Consider the following 19308-nt stretch of genomic DNA (forward strand, 5'->3'; position numbering starts at 1 on the left):
AGGGTATTTATCTCCCCCAGCCGGTGCAGCCGCCCCTCATGAGGTTCTGTTCCCATCAGAGCTCCATTACTCTGCTCTCTGCTGTATCGCTCCATCTGGAAGCGCCGCAGGCCCACTGGGACACATCCCTCACTCCAACCGGTTCAGCCCAACCTGCGGCGCGGACGCTCAGAGCAAATCAGCAGATAAGGAGCTGTAGCAGCCAGATAAGAGTCGCTTCCTAATTCGAAGCAGCTGAAAGGTAAAGAAGAGTCACACTTCACTGGGATTTCCAAAGATGGGAGCTGATAAGGAGACGTGCCTCGGATCTCTCATTGTTCTGCGGTTCCGGTTCTGTTGCTCTGCCAGGGCTTTTTGTTTTCCGTAAATGACTATTAGAAACACACAGGCGACCAGGTGGTCAGCTGAACTCCAGCCAAACACTCATTTAGCTGAGAAGTATCACAGAGTGTTCTCACTGGGACTTTTGGACCTGATTGGAAAAACAACAGAAAGAGGAATGAATGTGAGCCCAGCCAGCGATCAGAGAGAGTCACGGCGACATTCAGGTCCATAAAGGCCGGCAGTCTGCTGCTCTGGCATTTGCTGAATTGATCTCTGTCAACATGACGCAGCTTTACTGGAGCTGGCTGTGACTTATCGACAGCCTCGTCTGTTGCTTTGCTGTCAGCTGATGTTTGGGGGGGGGTCAGGTGGGGGCGACACTCAGGTCTACACTACAACAGTTCACAGTACGAAGAAACAGGAGAAAATGTTTAAATCCCAAAGATAACATAACCTGATGTACGTCAAATAGGACTTTTATTTTGAAAAATAAAAGTAGATCTCTGAGTTATTAGTCGTCTTGTGATCGGAAGGTTGTAGGTTCGATTCCAGCTTCCTCCTGCCACATGTCGATGCACCCTGGGCACTTAACCCCAAACTGCCTACTGACCTGCGTATCGGTGTGTGAATGGGTGAGTGTGAATGGGTGAATGTGACTCTAGTGTAAAGCACTTTGAGTGGCCAAAACGACTGGAAAAGCGCTATATAAGTTCAGTCCATTAACCATTTAGTACAGCTGATATAGTTTTACAGCAGCCACAATAAATGAATATGAGTGTCAAACTGTGTTCCCATGTTTATTGATGAACATGTTTTACATGGATGGTCTTAATGTGAGGAAATAAATCGTAGCCTAGTTTCAGCTTCACCTGGTTCAAATTCTGTACAAAAAAATCTAGTAAACTCCTTTTGCTATCCAATTATTAATCTGTTAATCCAAAAACAGTCCAGAGCCCCCTGGTGGACAGGAAGGGAAATGCAGAGTCAGTCCAGGACCAACACGACTGTGACATCATTATCACCTAAACTAACTATTCTATTGTAAAATCCAAACGAAGTCATTTAATTAAACTGCGATTTCATGAAAACCGTCGTCAGTGTCAAAATGCCAAATCAGGCAGGTGAAGTTTGACGTTCTGCAGCTTAAACTTCATGTTTTAATAAAAAGTGGAGTTAATATGAAATCCACTCATATCCTCTTTAAAACACGTGATCCATCTCTACTGCGTTTCTTTACAGTAAAACCTGTAGCTCTGAACCTTTTGAAGCTCTGCTTCCTTTTCCTCCGTCACCAGAGGAAAGCAGGATGCAGTTTAGTTCCTCTGGAATCAAACACTTCTGCTGTCGGATGTTTTACCTTTTAACAAAAGCTGCATGACACTTTTACAATAATTTAGCAGATTTGGATACAATCTGTTTGTTGTACAGACGTCGGATGCAGAGGTGTCCTCCCATCCTCCTCATCATCACTGAAACCATTTAAAGTTCCAGATAAATGAGACCTGAAGCCGCCTCACCTTTTCTGTCGTTTTTCTTCACATCCTGTTTTTCCAGGTCAGGACAGAGCTCTACTCTTCTCTGAATCTACTCACATCCTTCCCTCCTAAAGACCTCTGCTGTAAACATTGTGACAAACAGTAACAGAGCACGCTCGTTCACCTTTGACCCTTGAGTTCCTGGGCTGGTGTGCCGGCGGAGCATTCTGCACTTAGCAGGAATCCATTTAAACCAGCAGGGCGAGTAAATGAATTAAGGATGGAGGTCTCATCAGCTCAGCGCCGGGCCAGATGAGATCGATACATTGATCTTTGAGCTCATGACCCGAGACGCGTCCCACAGCTAAAGGCTCGGTTATTTCCCACATCAATTATTCCTCCAAAGTGGGATAATCCACAGAGGAAGCCTGGAATGGAGGAGAAAAACTCTCCTTTTCCCCGTTAGGGAGACAAAACCAGCTGATAAAGCTGAGCACAACTGTTTCCAGTGTTTCAAAGATTTATTTGTAGATTAGAATTTTGTTCTCATTTCCAATGTTTGCTTGATATAATAAGGATATTTTATTCCTTACTGTCTTGGTTCATGTTTTTGCACAGTATTTCTGCAGTTTGTTACTGAAGCAGAGGAGATTCTATGATAGAACCTGATAAAATTACCAGCAATGTAACAAAACAGTCTGTTCTGAAGACGAGGCCTGCTGCATAATATCAGGACAACTTGCAAGTTTTGTATCCGAAATTTTATTTACTATTTTCTTCCTTTCACCAATATTGATATTTTTATGTTCATGACACGCACGCACACACATTCCTACACACATACACACACACACACACCCACCCACACACACACACACACACACAGAAGTGCAGATTAGAGAGATCAATTGACTTATCAGTCATGTTTCTGCCAGAGAGAACCACACACAACGAGGAAACATGCAAGCTCCCTGCAGAAAGACCCCTGATTCTGCTGATTATTTTACTCGTCTTTAATTTGTAAACCGCCTTGAAAATCTTTGTTGGTGGTTCTAGTACTTACCCAGAATCCTCAGCTGCGTCACAGCTCCGTGCAGGCCGAAGAACATCCAGAGGGGACGCGAGTTGTCCACGCACACCTGCATCCCCACGTTGGTGCCGTTGTGGCTGAGGATGACCTCCCCCTCCTGGTTGACCAGGAAGCCCAGGATGTCGCTGCTCTGCAGAGGCGTCGGCACGCGGCACACGGCCCAGAACTCCTTCCTGTCCACCAGAGCCTCCGGGTTGTACGGCAGGTCGCTGGGGCGCAGCACCGCCGGGTCGCAGGAGGTCACGCCGTACGACAGCGAGCCCGTGCGCGCCGGGCTGGACTTGGTGACCTTGATGAAGACGGTCTCTCCGGTGCGCAGGGGCCGGTTGGTGAAGACCAGCGTCCGTTCCTCCCGGGCGTGCTCAGACCGGGCCACTGTCTGCTCGTCCAGCGTCTTGATGTGGGCGCCGCGCAGCTGGTGGAAGTGCAGGTCGCTCTCCAGGGCCGACGGCAGCAGGGAGGACTGTTGCGAGTTCAGGGAATTCTGGGGGATGGGGCAGGTGGAGGAGGAGGACGCCGAGGCCAGGTGCAGCGTGTGGCGGTGAGAGTGGGCAGGGCCTCGGTCCTCCTGCTGCAGGTTGAGATCGCACAGGCTGACGGAGAGGCGGGAGTCGTCAGCCTCGCGGCGCAGGGAGGAGGAGCGCACCGTGGTGAAGGAGCGTGGGCGCAGACAGTCTGGAGGAACGATCTCACTGTCTGCAGGACAGAAACAGGAACACAGTGTGAGGGAGAGCAGCAGCTAAACGCTGATTAGCAGTCTGCCTGAGGCCTGCAGCACTCTGGTCAGCTGAATCTCAACCACACTGACACCAACACACACTTCTTCCTACATGCATCAGCTGCATGCAGAGAATTCCTCATTTTTGACAGATTGTTGCAAACATATTTACAACCAGAGTGAACAACAACTGTCAACTGGAAGGAAAATGAATTGCAAATGAATATCTGAAAAGTGTGGAGTCCACTTGTCTTCAGTGTAGAGCCATTGTGTGCTGCCATTAAAGCCAAAAGTTGTTGTTTTTTTTTTTACATTTTTTACATTTCTACCCATTCCTCTTCTGAAAACACCTGGTTAGCATTTCCCTCCACTGTTGTAACATCTAACAGGTTTTCTTCCAGCATCATCTTGTCTTTAGTCCCATTCATCGACCCATTAACTCTGACCAGCTTCCTTTTACCTGCTGACAGCATCCCCACAGCCTGATGCTGCCACCACCATGTTTCATGCTGAGTTAGTTTAGTTAAGCAAAGGACCCATTTTCCTGCAGTGGAAAACCGCAGAGGGGACTTTTGAGGACAGTTGGTTGCACTGGATTTTATTCAGGTCTAAATGCAAATGCATGAAACTCTCCTGAGATTGTTGCTGAAGATGTTAAAAACCATGTTTCATGATGCTTACAGTGCACTACACTGAAGTTCTGTTTGTAGTGGTCAAATTGTGAAAAAGTCACAGACTGGTCCTGTGCTTAAAGAAACAGAAACTAACAACCTCAGTTCCTGAACTGAAAACGTTCATGCTAATACTGCTGTCAGCCATGGCAGGAAAATAAAAGGTATTGTTGATGATAAAGTCTGAGACGTCCAAACAAGTTCAGTTTCTTCACTTCCTGTCCCGGGATCTCCCTGCTGAGAGCCGTTTATAACTGCCAGCGTTCTCCGTGTCTAATTCGTCTGATAAGCTGCCCAGAGGTTGCTTACACTTTCTAGATGTAGCTGCTTTAAATAACACGCCTTTAATAACCTCCCCTGAGCCTGGCGGTGGTGAAATTAGCCTGACTGAGCCGCCTGTTTGGTCTGTACTAGTTTGTGTGGGATCAGGTTATCTACAACATGCGTATTTGTTGGACTCAGAGTCCGAGGAAATGAGATCTTAAAAAGCAAACGAGATCTTAAAAAGAGTGAGACAACTGTTGGTGGCTGCATGAAGAGAACGAGGGATGAAAAACAGCCGCTGAAGGTAAGGAGAGCCTCTCCGGTCCGGGTCAGCGCTGAGTCTCTGTCTGACCAGGGCCTGAGAGGCCTGACTGCAGATAAACCTCTTCGCCTCATTACGAGGCCTGCGGGACGGGCTGCAAACTGCAGCGGTGAGAACAGAACAGGAAGCCACTTATGATGCCGTCCTGCAGCTGAATGAGACACAAACCAAAGGCAGACTGATAGGAAAAGTTCCTGAAAGAAGATCTGCTCGACCGAACTAATCTGTGGTTTATGGAGATCATTTTAACTTGCAAACAAAAGCTTAAAAAAATACAGCTCTATCCCAATCGCTACCGGCCTGAGTTAGCATTAAAACATTAAAACAGAACAATTAGAAAAGGACGGAACAAGTGTGGGTGCAAACATTTCTGTTCAACATTCATTACGTCATTGACTTTGCAGCAATCTCACCTACTGAACAACCATGAAGTGGAGGTGGAAACTTAATTGGATCAAGTCATTAATTGAGCAGAAATTCCTCATCCTGACTGAACGTAATGAGGACATGAACAACCTTTGAAATGGAAGAAATTTACAACAGAACCCGAACCAGACTTAGAAAGACTGACCATCTTCAACAATTTATGGCATTTTAAAGCTTTTTCCTTCTGTGCCCAAAAACTAAATAATATTTGTGTTTTATAATTAACACAAATAATTATAAGTGGGACTCAATTAAAATTTTAATTGAGATAATTACAGGGTCTGTAATTAATTAATTGCTATTAATCACATTTTCATTGAAAACAATATCAACAGAATGAGCAACGTTTTCATTTCAAAGACCATTTTAGCTGCTAGATTATTGAATAAATATAATCTCAACAACAAAGATTGTTTTAATCTGTTATTTAGGTTGTTAAGCCATCAGATTTGTGTTATTCTGTTCATTCAGTTTTACAGAGTTTCAGAAAACCCTGAAACATGAGAGCTTTCATTATTTCACAGAAAAAGATCAACTCAGCCTGAATGCTAAGTGATATTTAATGCAAGCTACAGATTCCTTTCATGTTAGCTTACGTCAACCCACCTTAACTAGAAGCATATCTATATATTCAGCTCATGTCGATTCCTCAGTTCTCTCCAAAAGGCAGTGAATCACATCAAACTTGATGCTTTAAATGTGTAAACCTGAACTGGAGTCGACAGCAGCCTCCTCCACGTTTGATCCTCTGATTTTTATGCGCCGTGGATGAAATCCCGTCCGATTAAGTCTTGGAAAGATTACACAGCATCACCGCTCCATCAAAGTCACGTTAGCCGTCATTTAATGTTAGCTACTAACTCAAAGCGGCAAACTTTGTGATTAATCTTTAATGGGACTCTGGCTTTTTAATTGTGTTAACAGATTAGTCTGAGAGGCTTTAAATGGAGAGGACGGTACCTTTGGCAGCTCCCAGAGACCATTAAACACCTCTCAGCTCTAAGAGAGCCGCCGCTGACACTCCCAGAGGCGAACGGCGCATCACTGGGCTCCTAAGCTCTGAACATCTCAGAGCTCTGATGTTGTAACTTTATTGTTAAGCAGTATTGTTATTAAGTAGAAAAAAATATTAAAATGTCTTTCATTTCTATTGTTGTTTTTATTTTTTTTTTTTACCTTTTTTGTGGCCCATGTGAAATTCCAATTTGATGATTTTGGTCCACAAGGAAAAAGTTTGGACCCCTCTGCCTGTAAGCAGAGAGGTAGAGGTGTATGCTGGCAGTGTCAGCATCATGCTGTGGGGATGCTTAAAAATATGGTAACGCTGGGGTATGAATACTTCTGCAAAGTGCTGTATTGCTCCTAAATTAATCATTAACAGAAGGAAAGGAAACCTCAAAGTGACCTCTGCTGATGAGCAAAGGCATTCAGTCCACCTGCAGCCGAATCCTCCGCCTCTGTCAGAGGACTGGAATGATGGGAGTCCTGCAGAGCCTGCCGTCACTCCATCATGAATTGAATTATGATAGGTTGGAGTTAGTCAGAGAGCTCTGGGACTCGCGGCAGGGACTGGATGGGCGATGATGACATATCTGTTGGAGAGAGGGATCCTGTGACGGAGGGGCCGCGCTGCCATTCCCAAACCTGGATTTATGTTGAAAGGAGGCAATGGCGGCCTCCCAGGAGCTGCAAATCGTCTCCTTGTCCTTTCTGCATGTCAGCGCTGCTTTAAGTCAAACTCAGGATGTGTGAACACACACCAAACGACGCATTGGCTCCTCTCAAACCCGTACTCACTCATCTTTTGTTTTACAAAAAGCTTTCTGTGAGGTTTTATGTTCCCTTTTACATCTTTTCCTTTATCTATTTCCTCAAAGGGAAGTCGTTTCAAACCTCATCTGTCTTTCTTAGACGAGGAAACTCTTTGTTTTATGAGGAACAGACCCTTTTTCTCAGCTCAGAGGACAGAAAGGGGCTGCAGCATTTACCGGGCTCTCATAAAGGAGTGTGCTGGTGCACACGGCGTGCACGTGTGTGACCTCACCAGCAGCTGCCCGCTAATCGTTGGTGCACCTGCCTTTTTAACCGGGACAACCCTTTGCTCCTATTGGTCTCTTTCAAATTTAAACACTCGCTGATGCTGGAGCTACTTCAGAAACTCTGTGTGCTCCTTCAACTGGCAACCCCACTTCAAAACCCAACAAATCAGAGGGAGTCCGTTTCGTTTTTTTCCCCTCTTCCTCCAGCGAGCATTTTATGATTCCAGTAATTAGGCACCTGTTGGGTTCATCCGCTGCAAATACATGGACGACAGGGTGTGTCTGTTTTAGCCCACAGAGTCTCTGGTTCTAAATGTTTTTGATTGGAGCAGTGGACAGGTTAGTTAACGCTGGACGGAGGGAGAGGCCGGGTGGCTTTAGCGGCTTGGCGAGCCTGAGCAGACGGAACGTGCCAGGGGTTTGAGCCGCAGTTCGAGACCGGCCGAGGGTTTGCGGGGGGATTTACTCTCTCACGCTCGCAGCCTGTTTCACAGGGTTTATTCTTTATCCGACTCTGGAGGGTTTCATCTGATGTCTGCAGAGAAAAGGGTGATCTCACCGAGATAGGAGAGGAACGGAGATGACATGAGTATGTGTGGATATGAAGGGAAGTGTTCGGATGGGATTAGCTGAGGAGGCAGAAGGTAGAGGAGGATATCCAGGGAGATTTTGCACTGAAGAGATAAAACTGGAGCAGAGAGAGAGGGAGATGTTTGAAAGGGAGGGATGGGCTCAGAAGGATCTTTATGCTGGATGTTTTGGTCCAATCTGGAGTCTGGGTTTTAGGGAAAAACTCGCATTCCAGGCAACTCAGCCAAAACAAAATCTGAGTCGGTCCCAAGAGGCCCGTCCCTTTAAGTCACAGGTACTTTGGGTCACCAGGACATTTCAGCTGGTACCAAACAGCCTCACAGGACTTCAACACTACTAAGCTTCCTTATATGGAACCTGGGATAATACGCCCGAATATGAGGGATCATTTAAGGCGGCTCTGTAGGCGCACAGGGCAGCTGTGGCTCTGTGGGTAGAGCCGTCGCCTTGTGATTGGAAGGTTGTAGGTTTGATTCCAGCTTCGTCCTGCCACATGTCGATGTGCCCTGGGCACCCACCGATCTGCGTATCAGTGAATAAACGTGTGCGCAAATGAATGTGAGTGTAAAGTGCTTTGAGTGGTCAAAATGACTGGAAAAGCTCTATATAAGTTCAGTCCATTCATCATTTACATGTACCACTAATACAGAATCCTTCCAAGTGTTACTGACGTACGGCAGCAATAACCCAATCACACTGTTACTTAACCTCAGATACTCTGTCTGCATTCACATCATACCTCAGCATGTTAAATGCTTGACTTACCTGGACCTCTTTCTGAGTCCTAATAGACTGTATATATAAAATCATTTAGTGAATTGTCATATAACAAGACATCAACGACAAAAAACATCCAGATCCAGAAAGAAACTGTGAACTTCACACCCTTCATCCCAATATACACTCACTAACAGAGATGTGTTGTAACTACTTACATTTACTGAGTTACATTTTTTTTTGGAAAAAATATATTTTTAGGAGTAGATTCACTACTATTTACTTTTACTTGATAGATATCTTTGTGAAGTATTCATATTATTTGAGTAAAATTTCTGGATACTCCACTAACTGAGTACTTTCACTGAATAAGGAACAAACATTTTTATTTTATAAGTTTTACACTATAAAATATTGACTTGTAGACATGTCTTCCACTTAAAATTAGACAATTTTAAATGTATATCTTCTTTTTTCATTTTGATATTTTAAATACCAGAATCTGCACATAACTTTATATTTTTTCTGCTCAGTACTTGATTTGGATTTTTACAAGCACTGGGATTGTAATGAAACACAAACAACAATCCCATTTAAAAAACTTTCACTTTAAATTCCTCCATGTTTTCTGAAGTTAAATGAAACTAATCTTTGTGGGTTTTTTAGTAACCACATTTCTTGGCCTTGCAGATGTATATTTTAAACAAATCTACCTTGACTCACCTCACTGTAGGACAGAAAGACGAAAAAACTACAAAATAAAAGTGATAATGTTTAAGTGATTTTCAATCAGAGCAGCTTAATGTTGGTCGTGACGTTATAAAACTTCTCTCCATCATTTTTCATCCTGAACCTCCAACAATCTGGAGGAGGATCCATCTACACAGATGATCTAGTTAGAAAACTTTCTAATCAGTTTAATTTCTTCATTTCAAATCTAATTTTAGAACTTCAACCATCCGGAGCAACTGCTGAAAATCAATTTTCCTCTTGGGGATTATCAAAGTTCCTCTGATTCCCATCTCAGCACAGCTCCAGGACGGCTGTCTAAGTTTAGAATGTAATTTATGAACCGGCATGCAGTCGGCCACCCTCTTTCCCGAACTGTGTCACAGAAAGATTTACACCCTGTTTGTGCCTCCTAATGGGTTTTAGTCACTTTCTAATATCAGACCGCTGGATGAATCCGAGGATCGCTTCTTTAGATCACATAGAAATTCAGAAAAACAGGAAACAGCACAATGTTTCTCACTGGTTACCATGGTTACCCACATACATCAGTCATTTTAAATCATTTAAAATTTGACTCCAAATGCCAAATAATACAAATTCTGATAGCTCATCTTTGTTATTTGAGTCATAAATCTTTCTGAGGCCAAGAAACGCCACACTGGTAAATTTTATCCATTTGATGTGTTGAAGTTTTTACTACTCTACATTTCCTGAAAACGCCCCAAAAGCCCCCCAAAAGCCATGTTTTCATCTTTGTATGTTTTTCTTGGCTGTCTGCGTGAAGCGTGATCCCATTAAGAGGGAGAATCGTTGCTGCCAAGTCAAACACTGAGCTCGTATTAATCAAAGATGGGAATCATGGCTGCTTTCTCCACTCTGAGCTGGATTTCTGTCAGTCCTCATGTCAGCAGGAGTTTATGAAGGAAACAGAAAGCTGCAGCGGACGGACCCAAAGTTTAAAATTCTCTGTTTGTTTCACTTGACTTAAAACTAGTGGAGGGTTAACATTTTCAATTAAGTTAATTGCAGGGTCTGTAATTAATTAATTAACTGCGATTAATAGCATTTTAATGAAAAACTGTATATGGACAAAATAAGCAACATTTTAATGGCAGTGATGACTGCAGACGCTGGCATCAGTGTTGGGGACGTCTGTGCTGCTGCAACATGTTTAACATTGAGATGCTCTTTTAGTCTTGAACTTGAACACAACGATAATCTTTTCCAACATCGTATCAGATCATTTTTTGAAAAATTAACCCCCAGTGGACCAAGAGAAGCAGCTTGTGTCGCTTGTGCATCAGATTTACAGTCGTACCGGAAACATGGCTTAGGATTTTTGTATGTAAAAATTTTTTTTTAATGGAATAATTGTGGTCACATTCATTTAACACTTTAAAATCTATGAAATTAATTAATGAAAATGAACATGTTAAAGTCCCAGCTCTACTTTAAGCTATAACCTGTAACACGAACAATGGAAGATAACAGAATTATTATTCCTTAAATGTATAAAAGCACACAAACACACAAACGCCCATGCTCATATCAAAGGGAAACTTAGAGAGACCAGTTGACCTAACAGTCACGTTTTTGGTTTTGGGCTGTAAGAGGAAACTGGAGTACCCAGAGAGAACCTACACATGCTCAGGGAGAATATGCACACCCTGCAGAAAGACCTCAGGCCAGGATTCAAACCCAGGACTCTGTTGGTGGAAGGAAACACCAAATGTTCCACCAGAACACGTCCTCTATGTCCATATGGCTGCAATGACTACAAATTGCTGCTTTTCACAAATTTCTGCCAGTTTGAGCAGAGAGACGGGACAAAGGGAGTTAGAGAGCAGTTTAATCAACAGCCTGGCCGTGATATAATATAGTGACCAGACAGAGGAAATAACAACTAAACAACTAAAAGAGCAGATTAGAAATGATGCCATCATTCAGAACAGGAAAGGTTTTACCTTTCCGAGCTGATTTACTCTGCCAATCTTTCAGAGCAACAGAATTTCTGCCTTCAGATGGTTTAATGAGATGTTATTCTCCCGTCAGGAGCTACCACATAATCCAATCCGTCCCTGAGGAAAACGCTGTGCAGCTCTTTGATGTCTCCACCAAACCCCGGAACGTCAGCGGTCCTGATAGGTGACAGAGATTGCCTCTCCTCCCGGTCGCCGTGTTTTGGTATGAGCTAAATGAACTGCTCCAGCTCCGTTGTGGCGACAGCTGGATTAGGCCTGCTCCCCACCCAGAGCCGGCCCGGCGGAGAGGTGTTTGCAGCCTGGAGGCTTTCCAATCAGCCTTCATCCCACCGTCCTCCAGGACAGACACACGCAGAGGCCGCCCTTCGTGATTAAAGCTCCGCTGTGCCTGACTCATACAATCCGAGTCCTGCAGGCTTCACAACAGCTGGAATTACTCAGTTGCTCAACCTCGCTCCCTGTGTCGAGCAAAGTCCTGCGGTGTGCACGAGTGTGTGAGTGCGAGAGTGACAGCTAACCGAGGGAACGCGATATATTAAACGACCTTTGTGGCTTGTTGGATTTCAGGCCTTTGGGGGACAGCCTCAGTCACTGCTGCCAACATCCACTATATCTGCTGTGCCGTTAAAGGGAGGAGATAATCAATCACCGGACGCCCGAGGCGACAGAGATGTTCCCATACCTGACACCTTTAAAAGCATGGCTATATATTGTAAAGAATCCAAACTTGTCACAGCAAAGCAGAATCCAGAGGAAACAAACACACTGCATGGATCCCTGTCCTCACTCTCAGAGGGAAATCTCTAACATCGAGTTGTAGAAGTGTGGAAGAACTGAATCAAGCTCATAGAAAATAAATTCCTCTGAAGATTCCTGAGAAGTTTCTGCTCCTGCTTCAGCCTTTCGACATCGGACATGTTTGTCTGACCCCCAGAGTCACTCAGCACTCACCTGCTTCCTGAAATGACCTCAGATCAGCCTCAGGAAGGAGAACAGGTAATGAACCATCAACCCTAAAGAAATATTACCATCAGATTTTCATCATAGATATTTATCAGCTCACATAAATTATTGGTGTCATTCTCTGAGTGCTTCTCGAGAACCACCATCTCTGAGCAGAGTCTTCGTCCTCTAGATCTACTGTCCTGCAGCTTCTAGATGCACCGAGCTTCTCACTCCATCTCTGAGGCAGAACCCAGACGGCCTGAGAAGGAAGCTCACTCTGAGGTCTCATTCTTTCAGTCCCTGCCTAGAACAGTGACTGATATTTTGCTCAAATACTTATTTGATGCAACTGTAATCAGACTTCTGTGTGAACGGTTTATGGTCCCAAAACGCTTTGAAAACTATTGGATAGGCATCTCAACTAGTACCAAACAAGGACATGGCACAAATCAATTTTTTTCAGGGTGTAAAGTTTGGAATTGGCTCATCCTGAATGCTGGAAAAAAGTTGCATTTGGGTCACATTTGCCTGCAGTACAGCAGTATAGCCATAGACAAGGGTAGGAACACATGTTGACCAGTAAGTCGAAAGTTTCACCTTTCCGCTCGGATCTCTTTCTCTGACCGACACAGAGCTGCATCACTGCATGCGCAGCAACAATCGTCTTTCCCTCTCTGCGTTTCTCTCATTCATGAACAAAACCTGAACTCCTCCACTTGGGGCTGTTCTGCCACCACTGCGACAGCAACGGGAAAACAGTCCAAGAACACAATTTCAAACCACATTCATGCCTCAGACTGATGTTTGCAGGAAGGTCACTCCTGAATCAGATGAGTGGTTAATGACCAGACCTTTGCCTATCTTGGCTGAATTCAGCCTTTTGAGTTGCAGACTTTCTGCTTCACAGAAACCAGAGAACACACTGAACAGAGGCCATGGGACACAATGGAGGAGCGTTTTGACCTGCCTGGTCAGCTTACTGCTTTCTTGGATAAAACTATTTCAAAAGGAAAGGGTTTTTTCCCCACTCTTTTATCATTTTTGTTCTAAATGTGAGGCGAAATGGATGAACAAACTCATCTTTCAACAGGAGGAAGACGCTGTGAGTGAAATGGCTGATGGGAACTGGCAGATGAGGCTTTCAGGGGCCGAGTGTGTTTGAGCGCTCGTGTGCTGCATTGTCCTCGCTGAATGGAAGCTCAGCTACAACCCAACCGCTAATCTACATAATGGGAGGGCTGCAGCGAATAAACAGCATGAGAAACCCAATCCAGCTTTCCAATCTAATTCAATCTTTACGTAGCTACGATTACCAAATGCTACAGCGGTTTTGTTTCAGTAAGGAGATAAAGCAAAATGTTCCTGAGCTTTTGGATAAATATGTTTGATTTGTGTTCTATTTGAAAATCTGAAGCACAGATCAGCTCTTCTCGAGTCCCAGAGGAAGAAAAGGGTGAAACTGAGGAATATGGCCTCAAATGTCAGAGCCGCAGGGCTTTTTCAGCGAAAGGGAAAGTTTCATGGAGCGTTACACATAGAAATGTGATGTAAAGAGCTGATGTGGCTCATTTTTCAGAATCACAAAGAGGCTGAGGCTACTCTACATGATGTAAGTCTATGTCAGTCCTTGGTAGCGCTCCGCTCCTCTGCACAGGCCCCTGTTTGTGGGGGCAGATGTGATTTAGATGCCCCCACCCTGAGGAACAGGAGTCCTTCTTTTCTGCAGACTGCCCAGCATACGGCCTGATTGTAAAAATACAGTAGAAACAACACAAGAAGGGGCCTGGTTTCTACACAACTCTGCTTGAAGCTGTTTTTCTTCCAGTGATCAGATCTCTGGGCTCAGCTCAAAACATGAGTCGTTTTGAAGCCTTTGTCATCCAGGGAGAGGTCAAAATTAAGAAGTTAGAGTGTAGAAAGTAAACATTAAAAGCACAAAAGTGAGCACAGGACCACTGAGAATGCAGCTGAAAGTCACAATGGCCTGGATTTAACAGCAGGTTCGCATGTCACTGCCTGACAACACAAGACCTGAACGCAACGTTTGAAAAGCTTGAACTTTACAATTACAGGAAAATGTATATTATCATTTGTCCAGAGATGAAGAAGTCAGAAGAGGAAACCCGCCAAGAAAGGTAAAAGCTCTTTTCGAGCTGAATCTGTCTGATTTGCCATAGTGACATTTCACTGCTTGTAAAAAAGAAATTGTATTTTTTTTTATCTAATTCTGGCAGATCAGAGGTAGATTAAAAATAATCCCAGTTCTGACCAACATAGCTTCTCTGATGTCCACAAGTATATGTCAACACATTCCTCCCAATAAAATGAGTCATTTCATGTTAGCAAAGAATGAATGCTGTGATTGTGGAAATGAGGCTTAAAATAAGGACGGAAAAAATGCATCTTGAGCTCTTTTATGAAGCTAGACATGCAGGGGAGTCATGTGAAGAGACCACTTACTGATTTAATACGATGTTTCAGCAGACGTCTGAACATTGCCATCAATAAGCTGCCAAGCATCCATTCTACATATTCTGGGATAAAAAGTATTTTTTTTGTCAAGAAAATCAGTTTTCTGTCAACACCTAAAGACAGGGACAGACTTTATTGATGTCATCATCCATATATCGTAGTACATTTCTGTTTTAGTCCAAATATGCTTTTTGTTTCAAAATGTGTTTTTAATATTGCGTATCTGCTTTGAAAAACAAAATAAAGACCAAATATGATAATGATGATACAAAGTATGTGGCCCTTACAGATTCTTCTGTCACTTTCAAATGTACAAACAAGTTTTAATATTAAAGAAAAATAAACTAACATAAATACAAAATGTGGGCTGCACAGTGGTGCAGTTGGTAGAGCTGTTGCCTGGCAACAAGAAGGTTCTGGGTTTGATTCCCAGCCTGGGTCTTTCTGCATGCAGTTTGCATGTTCTCCCTGGGGATGGTGGGTTCTCTCCAGGTACCCTGGCTTCCTCCTATAGTCCAAAAACATGACTGTCAGGTTAATTGGCCTCTCCAAATTGCCCCTAGGTGTGAGTGTGTGTGCATGGTTGTGTGTCTCTGTGTTGTGACTGGCGACCTGTCCAGGTGACCCCGCCTCTCGCCCGGAACATTAGCTGGAGAGGCACCAGCACCTCCTGACCCCACTGAGGGACAAGTGTGTAAGAAATGGATGGAAATACAAAATGCCTTCTTTTGTTAAATCAGAAATTAGCCGTTATTAACTATGTACATACTTGTGGTTCAGTTTCACCTGTCTGAAAACATGAAGTAAGCTTAAAGATCCTAAAAATGCACAAACACTTTGCATCACTTTAAAGCAGCTTCATCCAAATACACAGTAAAGTAAAGCATTACAACAACCTGTGGCCTAAATTCACAGCAGCAGAGGAGATGACAGCAGTCAGTGTGTACATGAAAGCCTCTGCTATGCGATCCTGAGCTGTCTGTGTGGTATGAACACGAAGCTACACCGTAAACACAGGAGCAGAGTATCGGTCAGCTGCAGCTCAGCTGGTCAGCTGGTGCTCTGCAGATTCATGGAAGGCTTTACTGTACACAGATATGGTCACTTCCAGAGAACAACGTGCTTCCAGTCAACAAGAGAAGAGAAAAACAGGCTCTGTCAACAGAACAAATGTTGGAAACAGAAGCACCAAGATGAGATGTTACCTAGAAATATCAGATCGACACAAAGATGAAGCTACATTGTTCAGGTTTCACAGATGCAGAGAGATCCTGTCAATTTCTTAAGAGGAAAAATGAAAATCCACATCGAAATCGACATCACTGCAGATTTCATTCTGCTCCCATTTTACCGTTAAAACCTACAACTCAGCCATTTTCTTTGATGAGGCTCATAAAAGAAACTGCAGCTGCACAATATGACAAAAACTTGAAATTAAATGATCATTGCTGAACATTGAACTGACAATGATTACTAAATTTTAATTAATCTTCTCTATTTTCTATTATTAAAATGTCTAAATCACTCTTCGCAGTCCTTTATGTTTGTGACACAACAACGGTTGACAGTCAAAACATCATTTTGTGCCACTCTGCTTTGAACAGAGCAATATGACGAGTTTTCAATTTATCAGCACAGCTTTGAAAGACCTAATTTCTCTGCCATAAGGCCGGGGCGTCCCACTCTAACCCTGCAGTGTCCTGCAGCTTTTAGATGTGTCCTTGTTCCAACACAGCTGATTTAAATGACTAAATGACGTCCCCAACAAATCGTCCAGTTCTCCAGAAGGCTGGAAATGAATTGTTTGATTCAAGTTTTTTGACCTAGGTTGACATCTGAAGCTGCTTCTCCATGGATGTGGCTTTAACTGGTTCCACCCCAGTCAGATTTGTCATCATTAGTAGATCCTGTGTGGTTGTTCCCTGTTTTCATAAACACTCCAGGGGTGGTTCAAGCCGCATTGAGCCATTTATCACATGCAAGCCTTTTGATTGACAGCAGACTGCGTCTGTTGATTGGCCCATGATTTATGGCACTGGAAACTCCAAACAACAACATCTAAGCCACCGCAGTGGACCGACGGACATGGCGTCTGCTATCAAAGAGTTGCTCAGTGTGGAGGAGCGTAATTATGAGCAGCGCCAGGAACAGATGCATCAACTTTTGGAAACTGTGATTTAGTAGCTCTGCAAGCAGCACATCCCTCACGTGTGAAGAGACAAGGAATGAGAAACGGTGCAGCTCTGGTCAAGAAGAACTGAACCAGACATTAACCGGCTAGAGTGAGGCTTGACGATGGAGAAATGGGCGAGAACATGTAGGACTCCGACCTTAACCCCCTACTCTGGGAACCACTTTTTAAGGCTGCTGTTGTAACTCAAGGAGGGTCAGGAGGTTATTATTAAATATATTTCACATTGAATTGGGACACCTATGTATTTTGTACATCAAACATCATCTCAACAGAGCTTCAACATGCTAAAACTATTCGTAATGCTGGTTGAAACTGTTCATACAGGATGTAGACACAACTAAACACTGGAATGTTTGTGACCAAAACATTTCCACAGAGAAACACATTCAAGTTTCTTTATGTCCACAGCTTGAAGCAGTTACAACGAATGATCCACTGCATTGAAAAGTTGACCCCAGATACACCGGGGTCAACCAGAGATAATATGCGCCATCTTATCGCACTTATTAGATTTTCCACCAAACTTCAACAATTTTGGTGGAAAATTGCCTTTATTTAAGCAATGTTCAGTTCTTAGAATCGAAGGAGACTAAGAAACTTCTTCTTCTGTTAACGATGGTTTGAGCTCATGCAGGAAGGAGGTTTTTAGTTTATAACGTTGGATTGTTGTTGGCCGTCTTACCTAGCAGCTGGACTCCGCGGGTCAGACCGTAAACATCAATGAGGGCCCAGAGCGGTTCCGCTGTCCGGACCCCGCTGAAGAACAGCATGGGACTGGACTCGTTAATGCGGTAGAAGACCCTGCCCTTCTTGTCGACCCAGAAGGCGATGATGTTTCCCTCGTTGGCAAACTCTTCGGGCAGGGCTTTGGCCCAGAAGCCGCTCTGGGACACCAGATCGGGACAGGCGTACTTCGGCAGGTTGTCGGGGTTTATCCTGGAGGGGTCTTTGGAGGTGAAGCCCAGACGCAGAGCTCCACTCCAGCAGCACTGCTTTTTAGTGATCTGAAGGAGAATAACATTCACTTTTACTAATGTCATTTATAAAAAGAGAGCTCAAAGCAAATAGCTTTAAAAGAGGTCAGGAAATACCTTGAGGCGGACTTGCTCATACAGCGCGATGGGCCTGTTGCTGAAGGTGATGGCGTTGCAGAAGCTGGCCTGCCTCTTGACGGTCTTCTGGGCCAGGTCCATGACTATCTGGGATCCCTTGGTGTTTGGATGGAAAAGGAGCGGGCTGACCGGGAAAGGTCCGCCGACGCTGCCGCACTGGATGGGCAGACACCTCTTGGGTTTGTGGTGACATCGGTGTGACGTGGACGGGAACGGGCCGCCGAGGGAGTCTGAGAACACAAACATGCCATGAATAATCAGCATCAGGGTGTCAAAGTTTTTTATATTGGAATGTTTCACAAATACAAATAATTTGAAAACAAGCTTCTCTGTCTAAAACGGAGCAAACAAACTGAAAATTGAGCTGAAATGCAAAATATTTCATCTATTTTGAAGGTTTTATTTGACTGAAATTGTCATGATCCAAAGATGTTTGAATTTTGATAATTTCCAAGTTGGTTTATTTATGCTCCACAGGTCATATTAGTTTAATCCTTTGTAGTTTATTTTTATGTTTTTTCGTTGTACATTTGAATTTATTTTTTGAATTATCAGCGTTTTGTTGTCTCCTTGGTTTCTTGAGTCTTATTTCATCTTCCTTTGTTTTAATTAGTTTTCCTTGCTTTCCTCCAGCAGCAGCTGTTCCACATCACCTCTGATTGTCTTATTGAGGCTTTTTGTTTTTCATTGTTTCTTTGCTCCACTTCCTGCTAACCTTGTTTCAAGATCTGTAAGTTTTTCTTTTTTCATAAACCTTCAACAGGCGTTTCTCAAGTTGCTTTCTAAAAGTAACAGACATGTCGTTCCTGCATGGAAAATAAAAATGTTTTCTTTACAAACCCTAATAAATTGAGCTTTTTAATCAAGTGCAAGCGTAGAAAAAGTCTGTGTGTATTCTGGCGTAGAAGATGCAGCGCTCATGCAGTAGTTGGGAACAACAGGCTCTGGGGCCGATTTTACTGGAGTGATTAACTTTCAAGATGGAAATACAAAATTAACTTCTACATCAGAAGAAATCTGTGATTTCATTCTGGAAGCTTAAATGTCTCCCTGACAGTTTTATTATTATGAATTTTCAATCAATCCTGTAGCCTAGCATTAGAAAAAATAGTATCTTGCTTATGGTTGTGTGGTTTCAATCCAGGATTGCTTTCCTTATTACAGAACTAGATCATAAGGTTTGGCTCATTTTTAACATTATTTGTAATGAGCAAAGCAGCATTTGTAAAAATGT

The 19308-nt window shown here is 43.6% G+C and overlaps 1 protein-coding gene across 1 annotated transcript in view; it reads right to left on the reverse strand.

The window, feature by feature from the left end:
* neurl1aa (neuralized E3 ubiquitin protein ligase 1Aa) overlaps nt 1–19308 on the reverse strand; it is a 45425-nt gene that overhangs the window by 10558 nt on the left and 15559 nt on the right. The window contains exons 2-4 of the mRNA XM_014985671.2: nt 18054–18304; nt 17645–17966; nt 2863–3585 (exon numbers count right to left, since the gene is read on the reverse strand). Of these exons, the coding sequence (XP_014841157.1) occupies nt 2863–3585; nt 17645–17966; nt 18054–18304 (1296 nt within the window). The remainder of the gene's footprint in view (nt 1–2862; nt 3586–17644; nt 17967–18053; nt 18305–19308) is intronic.

This window comes from Poecilia mexicana, unplaced genomic scaffold, assembly GCF_051168715.1.
Source record: "Poecilia mexicana isolate PSO_F unplaced genomic scaffold, ASM5116871v1 scaffold_1, whole genome shotgun sequence".
Classification (NCBI taxonomy): Eukaryota; Metazoa; Chordata; class Actinopteri; order Cyprinodontiformes; family Poeciliidae; genus Poecilia; species Poecilia mexicana.